The 19,862-nt window shown below is 52.6% G+C and overlaps 1 protein-coding gene across 20 annotated transcripts in view; it reads right to left on the bottom strand.

The window, feature by feature from the left end:
• Positions 1-19,862, bottom strand: part of ARHGEF2 (Rho/Rac guanine nucleotide exchange factor 2) — a 54,169-nt gene that overhangs the window by 23,917 nt on the left and 10,390 nt on the right. For 4 of the 20 annotated variants that reach the window (XM_030824238.1, XM_030824239.1, XM_030824242.1 and 1 more), the window contains exon 1: positions 14,284-14,377. In XM_030824238.1, the coding sequence (XP_030680098.1) occupies positions 14,284-14,301 (18 nt within the window). In that variant the 5' untranslated portion in view covers positions 14,302-14,377. Of the gene's footprint in view, positions 1-185; positions 417-622; positions 1,956-3,088; positions 3,581-8,944; positions 9,051-9,242; positions 9,494-14,283; positions 14,378-15,572; positions 15,613-16,495; positions 16,614-19,862 lie in introns of those variants that run through there. The other 16 variants (XM_030824248.1, XM_030824250.1, XM_030824251.1 and 13 more) reach the window with 10 other exon arrangements.

Below are 19,862 nucleotides of genomic sequence, written 5' to 3'. Positions count from 1 at the left end.
GTGCCTGGAGTCCAGAGAGACAGGCTGGAGGCAGAAGCAAGGAAGAAATGCCAGCCTGAGGATGCTGGAAAGACACCAGTTCCTAAAGCAGAGCCTGCAACTGGGTGTCAGAGGCAGCTGTCCAGGAGTGACCAGGCCAGGCTCTGGGGCAGCCAGCCCGGATGGGTTCTGGGTCCCTGACCTACCTGGCCCCTGCGGCTGGGCTGCCTCCTGTTGCCACTCATCTCCCTGGCTCTAGGTCTCTGCGTCCTCACTCCACCTTCCCAGCCCTAGCTCTGCTCGCCCCCGAGCTGCTGTACTCTCTTCTCTGTGCTAGGGGGAAGATGCGCAGAGAGGAGGGGAGAGCAGGCGAAGCGGAGGGTGCCAGCTCACCAGCGCTTTCCAATCTATGGGAGTTAGCTCCTCTTATAACCATGACAACCAGTGTTGGATCCGCTGTCTCTGTGGCAGTCACAGTGGGGGGGCAGGAGATCCCCTTATTAGATTGGCTGAAGGGGGCAGAATGCCTCCCCTGCCACCCCCAACCCAGGGGTCAGGATCCCAGACCTCTAAAACTCTTTTCACCAACCCCTCAGCCATGGCACACAGGGCCTGTCTGGGAGGCGGCATGTCCCCTACTAACCTTGAGGCAAAGGCAGCTGCCTTTGGGTCACTCTTCCACTCTAGGATCTTTAAGTAAGGAAGCTCAGCCAGCCATCTCGGTTGCTTCCAGCGGAAAATCTCTCCTGCAGTCTAACTTTTATCCCTCTCATACTACTCTCCAGAGTTAAAACCTAGGAGAGTTTCCTCTATTGCTCCTCACCCAACTGGTCTCTCCCATCCTAGGAAGTCCTTTCTGACATCTACCCTCCATCCTTCAGTGTTGATCTCTGCAGGGATGGCGCACGCCTTCCTCGGAGCCTCTGAGCTGCGTTTTCCATCTCTGCTGTCTCCCACTTCCCCCAGTGCCCCTGCCTCTGCAAGTCAAGTCATTCTCCCTGACCTCCAATCCGTCCCTCTTCAAGCCCCTGTGATTCCCAAAAAGCCTGAGAAGGTGAGAAGAGGGGGATATCACTCTTCCAACTACTCTAGGACCTTCCTTAGTTGTGACCTCCGATCTCTGGATTTTCCCTCTGCTCTTGGAGTAGAACTATAAGCTGAGAAGACCACTCCCTCCAAGGTTTCCCAGGCTCTCAGAAATCAAAAATCAGGATCCAGATGGCTGAGGGTAGAAGCCCCAAGTCAGAGGACCTGGGCTGGGGACAGATGATTACAGCTCAGCGGGAAGCACTCAGCCTGGACTCTAGGAGACCAGTACTGACTCAGCCGAGGCCATGAGGCCACGCTAGCAGCTGAGAGGTGGAGGAGGGGAAGAGATTCACGGGCCTGGTGCTTGCGGCAGAAAAGGGTAGAAAGAAAGGGGAAGTGTGGAGGGGCTGAGTCAACAGTGCAGGGACAGAGGGCATGGGGCTGCAGTGCCTAGGCCCAAGATCCTTCTCTTTCCTGCCTCTCTTCCCAAGCTCCAGGTTTGCCTGATGATGTCCAGAGCCCAGAGGTCTTGGGGTCAATCCCTTCTCCCCTCATGCATCCTCCCCATCCCCAATCATCCATTGTTCGCATCCTCCTCCTGTCTCCTGCTCTCTCTATGTCCTCCCTTCTCCTCTCAGGGTCTCCCTCCTAGGCTCCTCCCACTCTGCCTTCCCTTTCTCAGCCTTGCTTCTCTGCCACTGTTCTCCTCTCCCGCCCACAGCCTCTCCTCCCCTCCTCCTCACGCAGGCCACCTGCTCCTCTACCTAGGCTTACTCAGGAAGCTGAGCTGCCTCTAGCCTCGAGCTCAAACCTCTAAACTGTTCTGGCCTCCTTTTTTCTCTTCTGGTACCTGCCTACCTGGACCACTAGAAAATGCTCCCTTTGGTCTAACCTCCACCTATCTTGAGACAAATTACACCTTTTTAGAAGTTCGAATTCAGGCCAGGTGCGGTGGCTCACACCTGTAATCCCAGCACTTTGGGAGGTCGAGGTGGGTGGATCACCTGAGGTCAGGAGTTCGAGACCAGCCTGACCAACATGGTGAAACCCCATCTCTACTAAAAATACAAAAAATTAGCTGGGCGTACTGGCAGGCACCTGTAATCCCAGCTACTTGGGAGGCTGAGGCAGGAGAATTGCTTGAACCGGGGAGGTTGGAGGTTGCGGTGGGTTGAGATTGGGCCACTGCACTCCAGCCTGGGCCACAGAGTGAGACTATGTCTCAAAAAAAAAAAAAAAAAAAAAAAAAAGTTCAAATTCACCTTTGAATAATAACTTCACAGGACCTCAAACACCAAGCCCAAATATCTCTTCCCACTGCCATACACTCTCCCTTTGCTCCTCCTCTCCTGCCTTCCCAGTCTTCTATATAACACAAACCAAGTTTGAGCACGTATCACATTTGAATTAAAAGCAAGAGGCGGGGGGAGGGGGGAGGGACAGCATTAGGAGATATACCTAATGCTAAATGACGAGTTAATGGGTGCAGGAAATCAACATGGCACATGGATACATATGTAACAAACCTGCACATTGTGCACATGTACCCTAAAACCTAAAGTATAATAAAAAAAAAAAAAAGAAAGAAAGAAAAAAAACAAAATAAAAGCAAGAGGCCGGTGAGGTGGCTCACACCTGTAATCCCAGCGCTTTGTGGGGCTGAGGTGGGAGGATCGCTTGAGGCCAGGAGTTTGAGAACAGCCTGAGCAACACAGCAAGACCCATCTGTATAAAAAAAAAATAAACACAAATAAAAGCAAGCAAGCCGAAAATAGTATTTAAAAAAACAACATGGCTGGACCAGGGTCACTCCAGAATGGGCAGTGCTGCAGCTGTGCCCCAGTGCTGCTACAAGTACCCTCTTCCACAACTGACCTCTGCCCTTTGCCCTCCACCCTCCCGTTGTGGCATCCACAAACACTCATCTGTCTGACCAGCTCAGATGCGGTGGCAAAGGGAGGGAGAAGACTGGGGCAGCCAGAGAACAGGGTCTCTAGTGGCCCTTCCTATCTCTGGCATCAATGCTCCACAGACAGCCCTGGTACTCTGGGCCCTGCCTCCTCCACCTCCCAACACTCACCCTCTCTCGAAGTGACCCCTGCTCTAGGTGGGCCAGCAGCGGGCAGCAGCCACAGCAGCAGCACATCCCAGCACGGGCACTGCCCAGCAGCAAGCGGCCCTGGCACTGCCTAGTGCTATTGTCCCGAGGTCGCCTGTGCCCGCCCCAGGGCTCAGGCTTCTGAGGATGGAAGGACACAGGGCCTGCTTACCAGGGGTGCCTGCTCCAGAAGTGGAGTGAGTGGGCTTGTTTGGTTCTTTGTCCTACTGTTTTTCAGGTATTCTTAAGATTATCACATTGGTCTCCCATTTACCCACACCCAAGTAGGACAGCCCTTTACCTCCAAGACCGAACCTATCCACCAAGAAAAAGGGCCCATTACTCCACAATCCATAATACCCACCCCAGTGCTCAGAGGCCCTTCCTGCTTGGTTCAGTCCTTTGCTCTCCAGCATCTAGAGACATTTTTTTCTTTTTTTTTTTTTTTTTTTTGAGACAGGGTCTCACTCTGTTGCCTGGACTGGAGTACATTGGCATGATCATGGCTCACTGCAGCCTTGACCTCCCGGGCTCAAGTGATCCTTCCACCTCAGCCCTCCAAATAGCTGGGACCACAGGCATGCATCATGATGCTCACCTAATTTTTTAATTTTTTTTGTAGAGACAGGGTCTTGCTATGTTGCCCAGGCTGGTCTCGAACTCCTGGGATCAAGTGATTCTCCTGCCCCAACCTCCCCAAAGTGCTAGAATTATAGGCGTGAGCCACCACGCTCAGCCCTAGAGTCATTCTGTCTCTTTCCCACAAATCCCATGGGAAGTCCTTCTTGCTACACACCTTCATCCACACTACTGCTACATCAAGGATAAATAAAGAATATGAAAGCCCTTAGCACAATACCTGGTTTACAACAGGCACCCAATACATGTTTCAAAATGAAAGAAAAGGAGGGAAGCAAAAAAACAAGGAAGGATGTATGGACACCAAGACATGGGGTCTCAGTAGCACCCTGGCCCCTACTCTGGGAACCCTCTTCCTTCCTTATCAGAGCTTTAGAACCTTCTGTCTCTTCTTGTTTCTCTTTTCTCCCTCCTCCTGAAGGGCTCTAAGCCATTCTCTCCTATTTCCTTTGAGTTTAGACCCTGAGGGTTTCCTCTGGAAGTCAGAAGACCAACCCCAAACTTCCTTCCACTGTCATCCCAGATCTCAGTCACTTTTCGGAAAGAAAGACGGGGCCAGGCCGGGTGCAGTGGCTCACGCCTGTTATCCTAACACTTTGAGAGGCAGAGACGGGCAGATCACTTGAGGATTGCTAAGAGCCACAGGAGTTTGAGACCAGCCTGGCCAACATGGCAAAACCCTATCTCTACCAAAAATACAAAAGTTGGCCGGGTATGGTGGTGGGCACCTGTAATCCCAACTACTCAGGAGGCTGAGGCAGGAGAATTGCTTGAACCCAGGAGGTGGAGGTTGCAGTGAGCCAAAATCACGCCACTGCACTCCAGCCTGGGTGACAGAGCGAGACTGTCTCAAAAAAAAAAGAAAGAAAGAAAGATGGGAGCAATGGCAGAGGGCATTGTGGATCTCTACTGAAAAGCTCAAAGGCAGACACAGTCTCCCCTCTTCTCTCCACTTTGTCTCCCAGAATAAGGGATGAGGAAACAGTGACGTACATGGAGGGGAAGGCAATGCCAAGGCTAGGACTTTGGCTTCCTGTGCACCCAGCGGGCAGCAAGGCCAGGCAGATCCACCCAGGCGAGGTAGAGCTTCTCCAAGCAAGCCCTAAGCTCTCATCTGACTTTTTTTTTTAATAATAGATTTTTAAAACTTAATGTTTTTGTAGAGGTAAGGTCTCACTATGTTGCCCAGGCTTGTCTCAAATTCCTGAGCTCATGGGATCCGGCTGCCTTGGTCTTCCAAAATGCTAGGATTACAGGTGCGAGCCAGCGTGCCCAGCTCTCTCAGCTGCCTTTGCTTCTGTCTCAGGTATGTCCAAATCAAGACTTCTGGGAGAGTCACAGAGTACTCAGAATCACCTATCCTCCAGCTGTACCTGGCAGCAGCCCCTTCCCCAAGATGGTGACACCTCTGTCCACACCCTCTGTAATAGTGACCGGAGAGCCTATGGAGCGTTCCGCTGGGATTCGAGTCACCTGTGGCTCAGCCCCTGGACAGCAGAGGCGCCGTTGGCTATGAAGAGCACTGAGCCCTGGAGGAGGAGCTATAGGGCTGGGAAATGAAGAGGTGAGGGATTGCTGGCGGTGGGACTGAGAAGAGGGCTTGGGGTGGTCTCAGCCGGGCCCTGCTCCTTTATGAGCTTCCCGGGACAAGATGAAGACAGGAGGCTGAGGGGAAGGCAGCCAAATGGAAACACTAATGCCAAAGCCAGAAACAACACAGAAAGACATCACTGCACACACAAAGGCACTTAATAAATGTTTGCTTGGTGAATGAAGATGAGACACTGGCAACGGGGGTGGGTACGGGTGAAACAGAAGAGGATTGCTAAGGGCCACAAGGAATAAATCAGGTTAGGGACCCTGAGACCCAAGCATCCTGGACCCCAGCCTGCCCCCTACCCGGCCACACCTGTCAGGCCAGGAGAGAGAGACAAGCAGAAAGAGAGAGAGGGGGGTAGCGATGCAAACAGACAGGCATTTGTGCAAGTGAACAATAGCTGTGCCAGGACTCCCTGCCCTCCTGGCACAAGGCAGGCCGGCTGGGTTGGGAGGGGGGCAGCTGCTGCCTGCAACCCCACCCCCACCCTCTCCCAAAGAGACATAAACAAACCCGGAAGGGTCCAGCCAGCTCCTCTCAGCCTTTCCTCTTACCAGCTTCAGAAATCCTGACCAATCCGCTCACTCAGCTCCTAGATACTTCCAACCAGAAACTGAAGCTAAGGATGAAGCTACTTCCTCATGGCCAGACAGCATGAACCCCCTACTTTGCTGACCACTTTCAAAACAGTAGCCCAGAGCATCTGGGCACAGAATAGGAGGGCAGGCAGGCAGGCAGGCAGACACACACTGACACACCAGCACACCAGTAACATGCAAACAGGCGATGCACACATTCACATCTGTCCCCTCCTTGATTCCAAGGTCAAATTCCACAGCCAGAGTGGCTGAGATCAGACCCCACTGTAACTCCTCTGGTCGGCCTCAGCAGGTCCTTCTCTAGGCCCCATCTAACCTCCTGCAAGTCACTCAGTGACTTCCCTAAGGTTTAGACTCCCTTCCCCCATCCTCACTTCTCCCCTCCCTCTCAACTCTCTCCCTAACCTCCACCACCCCTAGAATTTTTGTCTATGTCCCCAGAAGACTCAGCCACCAGGAGGACCCCCCATTCTTCCACTCTCCTCCAACACCGTCAGCCCTCTCAGCTCCCTCCTGGGCTCCCCCAGCTCTCCTCTCCGCTGCACTCCTAGTCCTGCACACAAAGCCGGCCACCTCTCCATTCCTCAGAACAAAGAAATAGTCGCTCTGCACACTCCCCACTCCACCTGCCCACCACAGAGATTCCAAGGGGACCCCCAGCCTCCACAGCCATCCCTGGACCTCTGGTCCCTGCTTGGCAGAAAAGGACCCTTTGTTCTAAGGGATATGATGGTTGGGGTTTGGGAAAGGAGAAAGGGAAGAACAGGGGGCTAAAGAGAAAAAGGGGACCTGTGAGGTTTGGGGCTTGTGGAGGTAGGAAGTACAGCAGAGAGAACAGAGGAGGTGGAGGACTGAAGACAGCCTGGGAGAACAGAAATGGAGTGAAAAGCAAAAGGAAGCATGGAGGGGGCTACACAGAGAGATCCTGTGAGGATGGGACAGAGAAAGGGGCAGGTTAAACTTACATTCCTCCTCCTAGGAGGAGCTCCCAGGGAATGAGGCAAGGAACGGGGAGGGGCTGAGGTGTCAGGGCTTAGCTGTGACCCGTCCCCCCAAGGAGGTAGCAGGGGAGACCATCTTCCTCAAATAATGTCTTTTCCAGCGGGTGCCCCTCTACTTCCCACCACAGTATAAAAAGAAAGGAGACAGCTGGTGTGCTGGGGGGAGGGGGAGAGGGGATCCAGGGTTTGTTGGCTAAGAACCAACTCCCCATTCTGTAACCACAGTTTTCCGGAGGTGGCCCTCCCCTTCCGACCGGCCCAAACTGACAACCACCCTTCTCCAGTGGCCTCTTTGCCCTTTCAGATCCACCCACTCAGCCCCCCACTCCCCGCTGCCAGCCAGATTCCCAAATTACCCGCCCCACACAGCCAACCCCCATGGTAGAAAGAAGAGCCAGTCCCCCCCACCCGTCACCAAAGAAAAAAAAAACAAAAACAAAAACAGAGCATGAACACCCAGGTGTCTGACCTCCCAGCTCCCCACAGTAATGGAAAAGGGATCCCAGTATCTACCTGCCCCCCTCCCTCCCCAACCTCTCTCTATACCCCCTAGCCAGGTCTTCCCCCAACCGGCTCCCCCATGGCTTTCCTTTTTAGGGTGGAACCAAATTTCTGCGGTTTCAAAAAACCTCTCCCGCCCCCATTGGCTCTACTCCAGGGTCTCAGCTCAAACGGTTGAAAAAATAAACAGACTTTTGGAGCTGGGGCCTGGCCTGGCACAGGGCTGTGAAGAGCCTGTCTGCCACCCCACTGTTCCACCACACTTCAGCCACCTCACCTCGGCCCTCTGTTTGTCTTAGGCCCTACTCGAATCCCCAGTTGCTTTCCGGATAGCAAAATCTAATCCCAACCCCCTAAGGAAAGTCCTTTTAAAGCTGCCTTCCCTGGCTCTCCACCCCCAACCCAGGATGGAACCTCTATCTCTCCCAGTTTAGCATCAAGACAGGTAGCCTGGCTAGGAACTACCAGGGAGGTGGAGGGGAGGGCTTTCCATCACCCTTAAGAACTCCAAAGGGGTACTGCTCCCTTGGCTAAAGTTGGTGATCAGCATAGGCTGGCACCAGGGTAGTAGGGCACTCAGGTCGGAGAGAAGCCAGAGATTAAACCAGCTCTGGGCTGGGACCTGGCCTTTCTGATAATGGGTACAGTGTGGGGGCCCCAAAGGAGCTGTCTGCAGGCCCCAAAGGAGGTGCTGTCTGCAGGCACCACCTTCCTTTCAGCTCTGACTTATTCACCTGCAAGTCAGCTTCATCATTTCCTGGGGTCTGGGTGTGGAAAGGTCAGGGCACTTGGGAATGGGGCTGGGTACAAAGGCAGGGATAAAGGGTACTTGGAGAGGAGTGGCCAAGAGGTCATGACGGGGGAGGAGTGTGGATAATTATACACTCAGACTCATGAAATGCTAGGTGAAGGGACCCCAAGACGAGCAGATAAGATAATGAGAGCGCTGGGGGAGGAGGAGGAAGGGCAGGGAACACAATGCACAGTGCCAGGTGTGTCAGCCTAAGGGTTTCAGGTTGGGAGAAGGAGAAGCTAGGAGGCTGGCGGGGCAGATAGGGATGGAGGCCCTATGTTCTAAGCAGAAGGGCTCAGGATGGAGGAGAGGAGCCCAGCTACACAAAGACCTCTGCTCCCTTCACCTAGAGGTGATGGCTTGGGGGAAGTAAGCCGTCCCTCGGCCGTCCCGACCCCAGCCACCCGCCCACCCACAGGGGAGAACTGAATCACAGCTGGAAAGTCCATTTGCGAGGAGAGGAGGAGCTGACTTTTGTCTTGGAGGGGTGGTGGTGGTGGTGGGAGGAAGCCGGGAAACCACCCCCTCCCGTCCCCTCCGCCGGATGGCGGGGACAAAGGGGGAACGACCAAGCCAGGGATTGGGGAGTGATGGGGGGTCGCCACGCCAAGACCAAGCCGGTGGGGCCCGGGGGGAGAGGAGGTGCCGGAGCTTCCACCGCCCCCACCCCCAAGACACACACCTCCCTCTTCCCGCTCCGTCCCTTACCGGAGCAACTTTCTTTCGAGCGGCCTAAAGCACTCGGTCCCGCCGGCTCGGAAGCGACCAAGACCAGGTCCGCTCCGCTCCCTCCCGGGATCCCAGCACCGTCGCGTCTGCCGCTCCCCCCACCCCTACCCACTCTCTCGCAGTCCCCACCCACCCCGTCCCGCCGCTCGCCGATCCACCGCTCCGCCCGATTTTGGCGCCCAGAAAGCAGGCGGGGAGACAGGGGATGCACCGCGGGTGCCGGGGTTCGGGGAGAACCCGAGGACCGCGGCGAAGGGAGAGGGGTTTCCGAGCCCACCTTGCTCGCCAGCTCTTTGCTCCGGTCGATCCGCGCCCGCGTGAGGGATTCGATCCGAGACATAATCGGACGGGGGGACCAGGGAGGACGCGGCGCGGACCCCAGCGTCTGGTATTGTCGGGGGAGGGCGGGGGGAGGGGTCCGGCCCGCACGCGTTGGTCTCGGGGACAGGAAGTCTGACTCCCCTCGCCCGGCACCCAGCACCAGTTCCTCAAACCCGAGTCTCCTCCCCCGCCCAAGCTCAGGAACCGGGGAGGCGGAGCGGAGGGAGGGCGGGGTGCCGGCGCGCAGGACGCCAGGGTTTGTGTGGGGGCAGCTCGGAGAGGTACGAGGGTCCTAGGACAGGTTTGAGGGGCCCCTCTGCCTATTTCCCCTCCAGCGCCTGGGGGCGCCCTCTAGCCCCAGAGACCCGCCTCTTAGCTCTGTTTTTCCTAAAACCCAGCCCCACAGCCCTCGCCGGACCCAGGTCGGCCCTTTCCCGTCTCCCCTCCCCTTCTTCCCTTCTCCCCTCCCCCTCCCTTTCTCCCTCCCGTACTGCGTTACCTCAGTCTTTAAAGACCCGCAGGCAGGAGGATTCCATCCGCCCCCAGCTCTTAGAAAACCCAGGACCAGTTCCTTCCTGGCCTTCGGGGTCCCATCAAAGCAGGCCTGAGCAGACTGACCCCTTTTACGATTGGGGGCAGGGGTGGCCAGAGGGAGAGGAAATCAAAGGAGAACTAAACGCTGGGTCTTCAGTACACGGGAAGGGTAAGATTCACTCCCAGAGGTCGAAGAATAGAGAGGAGAGAATTCTCCCACATGCCCCACCCTACTGGGACCTTCCTGACCCCACTCTGCCCATCCTCCTCCTAGCTCCGCCTCTGCCAGCTACTTTGGGGGACTAGGTTGGGATTCTCCACTTTCACCGAAGGCCTTCCATGTGTCTAACTCCAGTTCTCTCTGTTGCAAGTTAAGCCGGAACTGAAAGACCAGAAACCAGCCTGCCCTAGTCAAAGAAAGTTAGGGCCCAACCAGCCTCTCCACAAGAAGCAGGGTAAGGTGGGCATTCATCTCTCTGGACCCTTTTCCCCAGCCTGAGCCAGCCTTTGGGTGAGTTTTCTGCTATTGGGAAAATTCCTCCTCCAGTCTAACTATGATCACTTACAATGAAGTTCATTTCTGCCTCTCAGGGTCTCCCATTTCTCTGGAGAAACCAGAAGCACAGAGAGGCCTGGGACAGAGCCTTCTGTTAGCAGGGTCCTGCCTGATTCTGGCCCCAAAGGGCATGGGAGAAGAAGGAAGGGAGGGGAGACCCAACCCAGATCCAGCAGCTCTCTGCCCTGGCTCAGCAGTGGGGCCAGGCTGCAGGTTTCAAGCCCAACTCAGCACTCTTGTAGGTGCCAATTTTAGCCTCTGCCACTATTTTTGGGCTCCACTGCCTCACCACTGGCTGAGCTGGTTGGGCTCCTCACCCCCAGCACTACCCTCACACTGCCCCTCTGGCTTCCCCTCCTGCCTAGCAACTCCTTCACCTCCTTCTTCACCCATTCCCCTGTTTAGAATCGTTAAATAGCAAAGACCAGGAAAAAGGGAGAGGAAATAAACCATGCCCAGTTCAGGCTGGATGGAAATTAGAAAGCAGGAAGGACTTTCCCAGGGCCATAGCTGGTTCTTCCTGGCTTGCACCTGCCAAGGATACCTACGGGGAGGGCGCAGGAACTCCCCCAGACCAAGAGCCCTGAGGCTCCTGGCCCCAGAGCTCCAGACTCACCTCCCCTGAGGTGGGCAGCCAAGACTCAGGAATGTACTAAATTTAAAAACAGACAGCCAGAGGCTAGAATCTTGGCCTCAAGGCTCCACCCACTGGAGGCCCAGAGACAAGATCTGGGGTGGGACCTCAGCTTCTCTCCCAGGCCTGGGGCAGGAGGGTGCTGCAAGCTATGGATAGAATCTTAAAGGGCCACACTCCAGCCTAGGTACCCAGGAAACATAGAATTTGAATGCTGGGGTTTTTCAAGCGACCTCACGGTCCCTCAACTCAACTAAGAAGGTCTCTATGAAAGAAGAGGACCCGACCCTCCAACCCTTTTCTGTCTCCCACCCCAACCTTCAGTCTACTTTCCATCCCACCTGCTGTTACCCTACCCCTCAGCCTATGCCGTCTTCTTCCCCTTAGGAGATGAATAACAAGGAAAGGGACTAGGGACAGGGAAAAGAAAAGTGTTCTGCCTTTAAAAACACCTGTGTTTAGTGAGCTTGGCCTGCAGCTTGACTCAGTTTCCATTTTCTATATCCTCGTGAACAATGAATACTTTTCCCTTCTCCTTGGTGTCACCTGCCCCCCTTTTCCAAGACCCTTCTTCATTCCGGCGTCCCCTCAACTCCTATTCAGTGATATCTTCCAGATTTTCAGAAATATTTTTTTTAGATACACAGAAACAAACATTTCTACCAGGATCTAAAAATAGCCACCACCTTCTTTAGCCCATTTAACTTGACGAAATGTGTCCCTCCCATTTCAGGGGTAGGGAGGAGGTCCCAGGGAAGAACCTGGTTGCCAAAGTCTTGGCCAGTTGGAGCAGAGATGGGTCTCCCGAGGATACCCAAGCCCAAGCTCTACACTGTCCCAAGGTGGTTTGTTTTTCTTCTTTCTTCTATTGGTCTGGACCTTGTATATTCTGGGAGGAGGTGATTAAGGCCAAATTGCCTTAAGTGGCCATCCAGCCAGAAGCTGGAAGAAGGGAAGGATGAGAGGGAGTGAACTGTTGTGTTAGGGCTATTGAGAGAAACAGTGGCAATACAGAGCCGAAGCCCTGGGTTTCTAATACGGCGCCACCTCTTACAACCTGTGAGATCTTGGGCAAAGTAACTAACCTTTAAGTATTTGTCTGTAGAATTGAGATTGAAATACTTATCTTTGCCAGAATTGTTATAAGAATTAAATGAGTTGAAAGTGTTTCATCAAGTGTGCAATGCTACTCAAGTAGGAGGGACTAAGCTACTTCCTTCTCTCACTGCTTGACTGAGCTTCTCTCCAGCCCCACCCCCTGATGTTTACTGCTTATGGAGAAAGAGATTAAGTGAAGCAGGCCCACACATTCATGAAGGAAGATGTAGCAGGAGATGGCGGAGAGGGAAACAGAGGAAGACAGGACCACAGACGTGGGGAGGAAAGGCTGAGCGAGGCAATGTCCTGACTCACTCTGGCGCTTCCCTCTTTCCCATCTGGGCTCCAAAGTCTCTGCCCTCATTCCCCTTCGCCAGGTTGCTCAACCCTCCATCAGACTGTTAGGTCAAGGGTGGACAAACACAGACCAACCGGGATCTGGATGGCCCCTGGGCAGTACTGACTTCCCCTACCATTCCCAAGGCAAGAAAAGGGGGTGATTCCACTAGCAGACTCCCCTACCCTGCAGTGAGACAGCCTGTAGGAAGGTGAGAGACCCCAAGGTTTCTGTTTTTGCTTTGTTCCTTCGAGATCTCCGTTTCCCCATGGGAGAGAAACCTCACTGTCCCACCTGCCCTCCCCTCCCATCAGCTTTCAGATTCTCCAGCTGCTCCTCTTCTGAGACTCACCCAGTCTCATGCCTCCATTAGCCTCAACTCCCGACCCATGGCCTATGGTGAGAGGTGCTAACAACATGACCTGCTTTCATCTTGACCTTCCCAACCCACCCAGAGAAAAGGAAATCTTGGCTAAAAAAAGGCTGGAAGAGGGGAGAACCCTGGCACTGCGGGTGGGGCTGGGGGGAGCCCAGGCAACCTTACTGGTGAGAATCTCATGGCTCTTCAAGGTGAATATGATGACTTCCCTGGGGTTTCTTTCAATACTCAGAAGCGCCCCGAGTTGGAAAGCACATGCATACTTGGGAAGGTCAGGGGAGGAAAAGGGGGCGGCTCACTCTGACAGTAAATGAAGAAAGTGGAAACAAATTCAAGGAGCAGGCAGAGCTCCCGGTTTCACCAGAGCCCAACGGTTGGTAATAAGGATGAGAACAATGTGCCTTCACTTCTGGGATCAGAGCAGCACATGGCCACACACGTACGGGTATGCATGTGCTTCCATAATCATATACTTTCCCAGCTTCTACTCTGCCTGTGGTCTAATTTCAACTCCTTCAGCTGCTGTACCCACCCATAAAATTATGAGTGTAAAAGCACTTTGCAAACCCTGATACTCTATGAAGAAGTAAAAAGTAGTGCTGTAATTATTATCATTATTATGTCCAATGGTTGAGGTTTCTGCTGCCCACCTGTCAGCTATGTGAGGCCTAAAGAGAGGGAGGGCTAGGCCATTCCTCAGCTTCTGAGGTTCCTGGCCCTTTTCCCCTTCCAGCTGTCCACAGCTGACTGCTAAGCTGGAGGCGTAGGGGAAAGCAGAGAAAAGGTGATTTACTGGGACACAGAGACACAGGCTGGAAGAGATAGCATGTGTTTGCTTAAAATTTGAAGCATTTCGGCCGGGCGCGGTGGCTCAAGCCTGTAATCCCAGCACTTTGGGAGGCCGAGGCGGGCGGATCACGAGGTCAGGAGATCGAGACCATCCTGGCTAACACAGTGAAACCCTGTCTCTACTAAAAATACAAAAAATTAGCCGGGTGTGTTGGCGGCGCCTGTAGTCCCAGCTACTCGGGAGGCTGAGGCAGGAGAATGGCGTGAACCCGGGAGGCGGAGCTTGCAGTGAGCCGAGATCGCGCCACTGCACTCCAGCCTGGGGCACAGAGCAAGACTCCGTCTCAAAAAAAAAAAAAAAAAAAAATTTGAAGCATTTGGCTGGGCACGGTAGCTCACACCTGTAATCCCTGCACTTTGGGAAGCCAAGGCAAGAGGATTGCTTGGGCCCAAGAGTTAGAGGCTGCAGTGAGCTATGATTGTGCCATTGTACTCCAGCCTGGGAGACAGAGACTGCCTCTCTTACAAAAATAAAAAAAATAAAAAATGGAACCATTGCTCTGAGTTTCTAATAGGGGGAGTGGTGGGAGGTGGCGATGGTGGGATGGGAGAAAGGGAACTGGGGAGGGCAGTGGGTCCCAAGCCTCCTGCTTCCCCAGCTGACTCTTACCTTGGCCTTTCCGGTCATGCCCAAGAGGAAGCTGAAGGTCCGTCGCAGGGAGGAGCCCGCCCAGGTACCTGAATGTCCTTCCAGCTGGCTGCAGCTGCATAGAGAAAAAGAAGACATGAGGAGATGGAGGTAATGCTGGAAATGAAGAAAAAGATAACTTCCTGAGAGATGGTGGATGAAGGTGCCATGACCAGCAGAGCCAGAATGGGAAGGAAGAAAGAGGAAGGACTGGGAGAGAAAGATAAGCCCCCATCCTGACCTCCTAGGACTTCCTGGATGTGGGCATTTCAGTTTCCCAGGCCCCTCTATTTAGGAAGAAAACTCCAGGCTCCACCCAGATAAATACAGACTCCTCCTTCCTACCTAATCCAGGCTCAGGATGGGAGGCCCAGCCTCCTCTCTCATGCTGCTCCCAAACGGAAGTGGTATGGGGCGGGGGCTCTCCCGGGGGGCATTTTCTCCTCTCAGAACAAGAGCCCTGTGTACGACCCTCTCTGCTGTTTGGAGAAGGCCTCTGGGCCTAAAGCCAATAAGGACTGAATTTCCTGGGATTTCATCAGCCCCATCCCATGAGCTAATCCCAAACCCAGAGCCAGGAGGATGTGTCAGCTAGAGATTTTCAGGACCACAAAGCAGAGCCTGATATCTTAAAGGGACCATTACTTGCTTACACATCCACAGTCTTAGAGGGCTGACCCACTATAATCAGGCTTCAGCCATAGAAGCCAAATAAGCAGGTGCTGATTTTGTACGCTTATTTACATAGTTATTCAAATCTCCCAGCCTCCACCTCCAGACCTGAACTCTGCCTTCAGGCCCTGCCCTCTGCTGGGAGCTCCACAGCTCTTGCCCAGCTCTCCTTAGGGCCATTTCCCATTGGTCTATTATCTGAGCCATCCTAAGCTGATCCATGGTCCTTGGTCATTGTCCCTCACTAAGACTGTTCAACAGTCTATCTGCCCTTTCACCCTATACCACTGATAACAGCAAGCAACTCCCATGCTCTATTATTCAATGGACACCCTGTGCCCTGGATACTCCTTTTCTCCTAATTTCTCCCCCCATCTCATGCAGCTACCGGGAACCTGGTGAGCCCACCCAAACCAAAGAAGGGAGGGTGAATTCTGTGCAGCTCAGGGAAGGATATTTGGAGGTCTTAGATCAGAAATGTTAAGGGGAGGAATGATTCAGGAAGCAGGGAAACCCCTGGGGCTACAAAACCATGGCCTAGACCCTATTGCTGTTCCCCTATAGAGGCTTTTGAAGGATTCCGAGTCCCCGACACTCACCGTTTCCTGAGGTCAATGGCAGAGGACTGGGATAAATTCCCTGCCAACACAAAAGGAGACGAGAAGTGTCTAGCTAAAGCCAGACAAAGGCGCCCAGGGCTTCCTCCCCCACCCGCTTCACCTGGATCAGGTTCCCAAGCTGCAGGTGCATGTGACGCCATTCCTGAGGGCGGGCAGTGGGCAGCAGGGAGAGAGGGCGGGGTCTAAGCAGGGCAGAGCTGAAGAATTTAGGAGCCATGGGAACAGAGCACCAGGGTTATGTGGAGACAGTGGCTGGGAGACTGATTTTTCAGAGGTTTCACCCAGAACTCCCAGTACTCCATCTTGAGGACAAGGTACATTGCAGGTAACTGTCCTGCATCTCTGGTGACAGGGGAGGCTGGAGAACTTCACCATGTCCTATGTCTGCTTTCATCAGTAGGAGTTTCAGAATTCCCAAGTCCAGAATTCAGATTGCTTATTTGAATAAAGCCATTCTGAGGCCAGGCATGGTGGCTCACGCCTGTAATCCCAGCACTTTGGGAGGCCAAGGCAGGCGAATCACTTGAGCTCAGGAGTTTGAGACCAGCCTGGCCAACATGGGGAAACCCTTTCTCTACTAAGAATACAAAAATTAGCCGGGTGTGGTGGCACGCTTCTGTAGTCCCAGCTACTCAGGAGGCTGAGGTACTAGAATCACTTGAACCTGGGAGGCAGAGGTTGCCGTGAGGTAAGGTTGCGCCACTGCACTCCAGCCTGGGCAACACAGTGAGACTCGGTCTCAAAAAAAAAAGAAAAAATAATAAAGCCATTCTAGGAGTTCCAAGGGTATGTGGCTAAACATAATCCAGGACATCTGGACCCTAAACAGCTAGCTATGAGGAGTGGCAGCGAGATGTATAGGGGAAGGGGCCACCCCTGCTTTGCTCCCTACTTTTGCTCACCATCTGGATCCGACCAGTCCAAGAGACAGTTGATGCCACTCATGGATACAGACTTGGAAAGCGTGCCAGTGGCCAAGTGGTCCAAAAGGCCAGCAGATGGATGACAGGAATCCTGATCCTGGAATCATGTCAAGAGTCCTCACACCAAGGGCAGGATTCATCTGTCCGCCCCTCATGCTCTTTACTTCCCCACAGCTTGGTCTCTCTTCAAATCCAGGCCTCCCACCCATTTCCAAAACCCATATTGGGATATTGCACTTTAAATAGTTGGGAAGTTACTCTGCTGTTTTGCAGTCATTACTCTGTTGCAGTTCAAGCCCAGGCTTTCTTAGTATATAAAAGTATCTAAGAAGAGAGATTTACCCTGAATGGTTTCCAGAGATGGCAAACTCAACCTATAGAGGCCAGCCAGGTAATGAAAAAAACAGGCAGGACTGGCGCGGTGGCTCACGCCTGTAATCCCAGCACTTTGGGAGGCCGAGGCAGGCGGATCACTTCAGGTCAGCCTGGCCAAAATGGTGAAACCCCATCTCTACTGAAAAAATAAAAAAATTAGCAAGGTGTGGTGGTGTGCACCTGTAATCCCAGCTACTCAGGAGGCTGAGGCAGAAGAATCACTTGAACCCAGGCCGTGGAGGTTGCAATGAGCTGAGATCACGCCACTGCACTGGTGCAACAGAGCAACTCAAAACCAAAGGCCGGGCACAGTGGCTCATGCCTGTATTCCCAGCACTTTGGGAGGCCGAGGTGGGTGGATCATTTCGGGTCAGGAGTTTGAGACCAGCCTGGCCAACATGGTGAGACCCCGCCTCCACTAAAAATACAAAAATTAGCCAGCCATGGTGGCGGGTGCCTGTAGTCCCAGTTACTCAAGAGGCTGAGGCAGGAGAATCACTTGAACCCGGGAGGCCGAGGTTGCAATAAGCCAAGATCGTGCCACTGCACTCCAGCCTGGGTGATGAAGCAAGACTCCATCTCGAAAAAAAACAAAAACAAAAACAAAAAAAAACAGCAAATAAGCCAGAAGTCCCTCCTCAGTAGACTAAAGAATCAGTAGTGTACTTATGCATTGAAATACTATTCAACAATAAAAATGAGCAAATCACAGCTCACATAACAATATGGATGAATCCCACGGACATGTTGAATGAAAGAACCAAGATACAAAGATGTGTATACTGGTATGATTATATGCATATGAAGTTTAACACAGGTAAAACTAATTGACATTGTTTAATGATGCCTACATAGGTGGTAAGCCTATAAAGAAAATAGAGCCAGGTGCTGTGGCTTATGCCTGTAACCCCAGCACTTTGGGAGGCTGAGGCGGGTGGATCACTTGAGCTCAAGAGTTCGAGACCAGCCTGAGCAACATGCTGAAACCCCATCTCTACCAAAAATACAAAAATTAACCAGGCGTGTTGCCTCACGCCTGTAATCCCAGCTACTCAGGAGGCTGAGGCAGGTGGATCGCTTGAATCCGGGAGGCGGAGGTTGCAGAGATTATGCCACCGGACTCCAGCCTGGGTGACAGAGTGACACCATCATGTCACCTGGGTGACAGTCTCAAAAAAAAAAAAAGAAGGGCGGGTGCGGTGGCTCACACCTGTAATCTCAACACTTTTGGAGGCCAAGGCGGGCAGATCACGAGGTCAGGAGATTGAGACCATCCTGGCTAACACAGTGAAATCCCGTCTCTACTAAAAATACAAAAAAATTAGCCAGGCCCACGTGGTGGCGGGTGCCTGTAGTCCCAGCTACTAGGGAGGCTGAGGCAGGAGAATGGCGTGAACCTGGGAGGCGGAGCTTATAGTGAGCCGAGATCGCGCCACTGCACTCCAGCCTGGGCGACAGAGTGAGACTCCGTCTCAAAAAAAAAAAGAAAAAGAAAAAGAAAATGGATCTCAAAAGTCAAGAATGCAGTCATCTCTGCCAGAGAGAGGGCTATGAGTAAGAACCCAGGGAGCTTCTCAGCTATGATAATCTCTATTTTTTTTTCTTTTTTTTGAGATAGAGTTTCGCATTTGTTGCCCAGGCTGGAGTGCAAAGGCACGACCTCAGCTCACTGCAACCTCCGCCACCTGGGTTCAAGTGATTCTCCTGCCTCCGCCTCCTGAGTAGCTGGGATTACAGGCATGTGCCACCACGCCTGGCTAATTTTGTGTTTTTAGTAGAGATGGGGTTTCTCCATGTTGGTCAGGCTGGTCTTGAACTCCTGACTTCAGGTGATCCGCCTGCCTCAGCCTCCCAAAGTGCTGGGATTACAGGCATGAGCCACCGCACCCGGCCTATTTTTTTTTTTTTTAACCTGGGGTGGTTATACGGCTGTTTGCTTTCTAATTTATTATACTGTAAATATATGTTTTATATATTTTCCTATGTATGTGCATTTCAAAAAAAACTTAAAGTTTAAAAAAATACAGATTTATAAATTTTAAAACACCATTCTAAATAAATGTATTGTCAAAGAAGAAATCATAATGGAAATTTAAAGATGTTTCGTAACTGAACAATAATGAAAATACAGAACAAAACCTGTGGGAGAAGGCCAAAGTGGTATTTCAAGGGCAAGTTGTAGCCTCAGAATGCTTATACTGAAAAATTTTTAATGCTAGAGAACTGAGCTATTCTAACTTAAAAAGTCAGGTAAAGAACAGGACAAACTCATAGAAAACAGAGGCGAGCGCCGTGGCTCTCGCCTGTAATCCCAGCACTTTGGGAGGCTTAGGTGGGCTGATCATGAGGTGAGGACATAGAGACCATCATGGCTAACATGGTGAAATCCCGTCTCTACTAAAAATACAAAAAATTAGCCAGGCATGGTGGCGGGCGCCTGTAGTCCCAGCTACTCGGGAGGTTGAGGTAGGAGAATTGTTTGAACCCGGGAGGCAGAGATTGCAGCGAGCTGAGATCGCACCACTGCACTCCAGCCTGGGCAACAGAGTGAGACTCCGGGTCTCAAAAAAAGAAAAGAAAAAGAAAAGAAAACAGAAGGAAGCGGCCAGGCACGATGGCTCACGCCTGTAATCCCAGTGCTCTGGGAAGCTGAGGCAGGTGGATCACCTGAGGTCAGGAGTTCGAGACCAGCCTGGCCAACATGGTGAAACCCCATCTCTACTAAAAAAAAAAAAAAAAATTAGCTGGGCATGGTGGTGGATGCCTGTAATTCCAGCTATCCAGAGGCTGAGGCAGGAGAATCTCTTGAACCTGGGAGGCAGAGGTTGTAACGAGCTGAGATTGCACCATTGCACCCAGCCTGGGCAACAAGAGCAAACCTCCGTCTCAAAAAAAAAAAAAAAAAAAGGAAGCATATAATAAAGATAGATGCAGAAATGAAATAGTAAGGCCGGGCACAGTGGCTCACGCC

Source organism: Nomascus leucogenys, chromosome 12 (genome assembly GCF_006542625.1).
Source record: "Nomascus leucogenys isolate Asia chromosome 12, Asia_NLE_v1, whole genome shotgun sequence".
In the NCBI taxonomy this organism is placed as follows: Eukaryota; Metazoa; Chordata; class Mammalia; order Primates; family Hylobatidae; genus Nomascus; species Nomascus leucogenys.
Note: the sequence above shows the minus strand (reverse complement) of the source record. Positions and strands in the feature narration are given on the sequence as shown.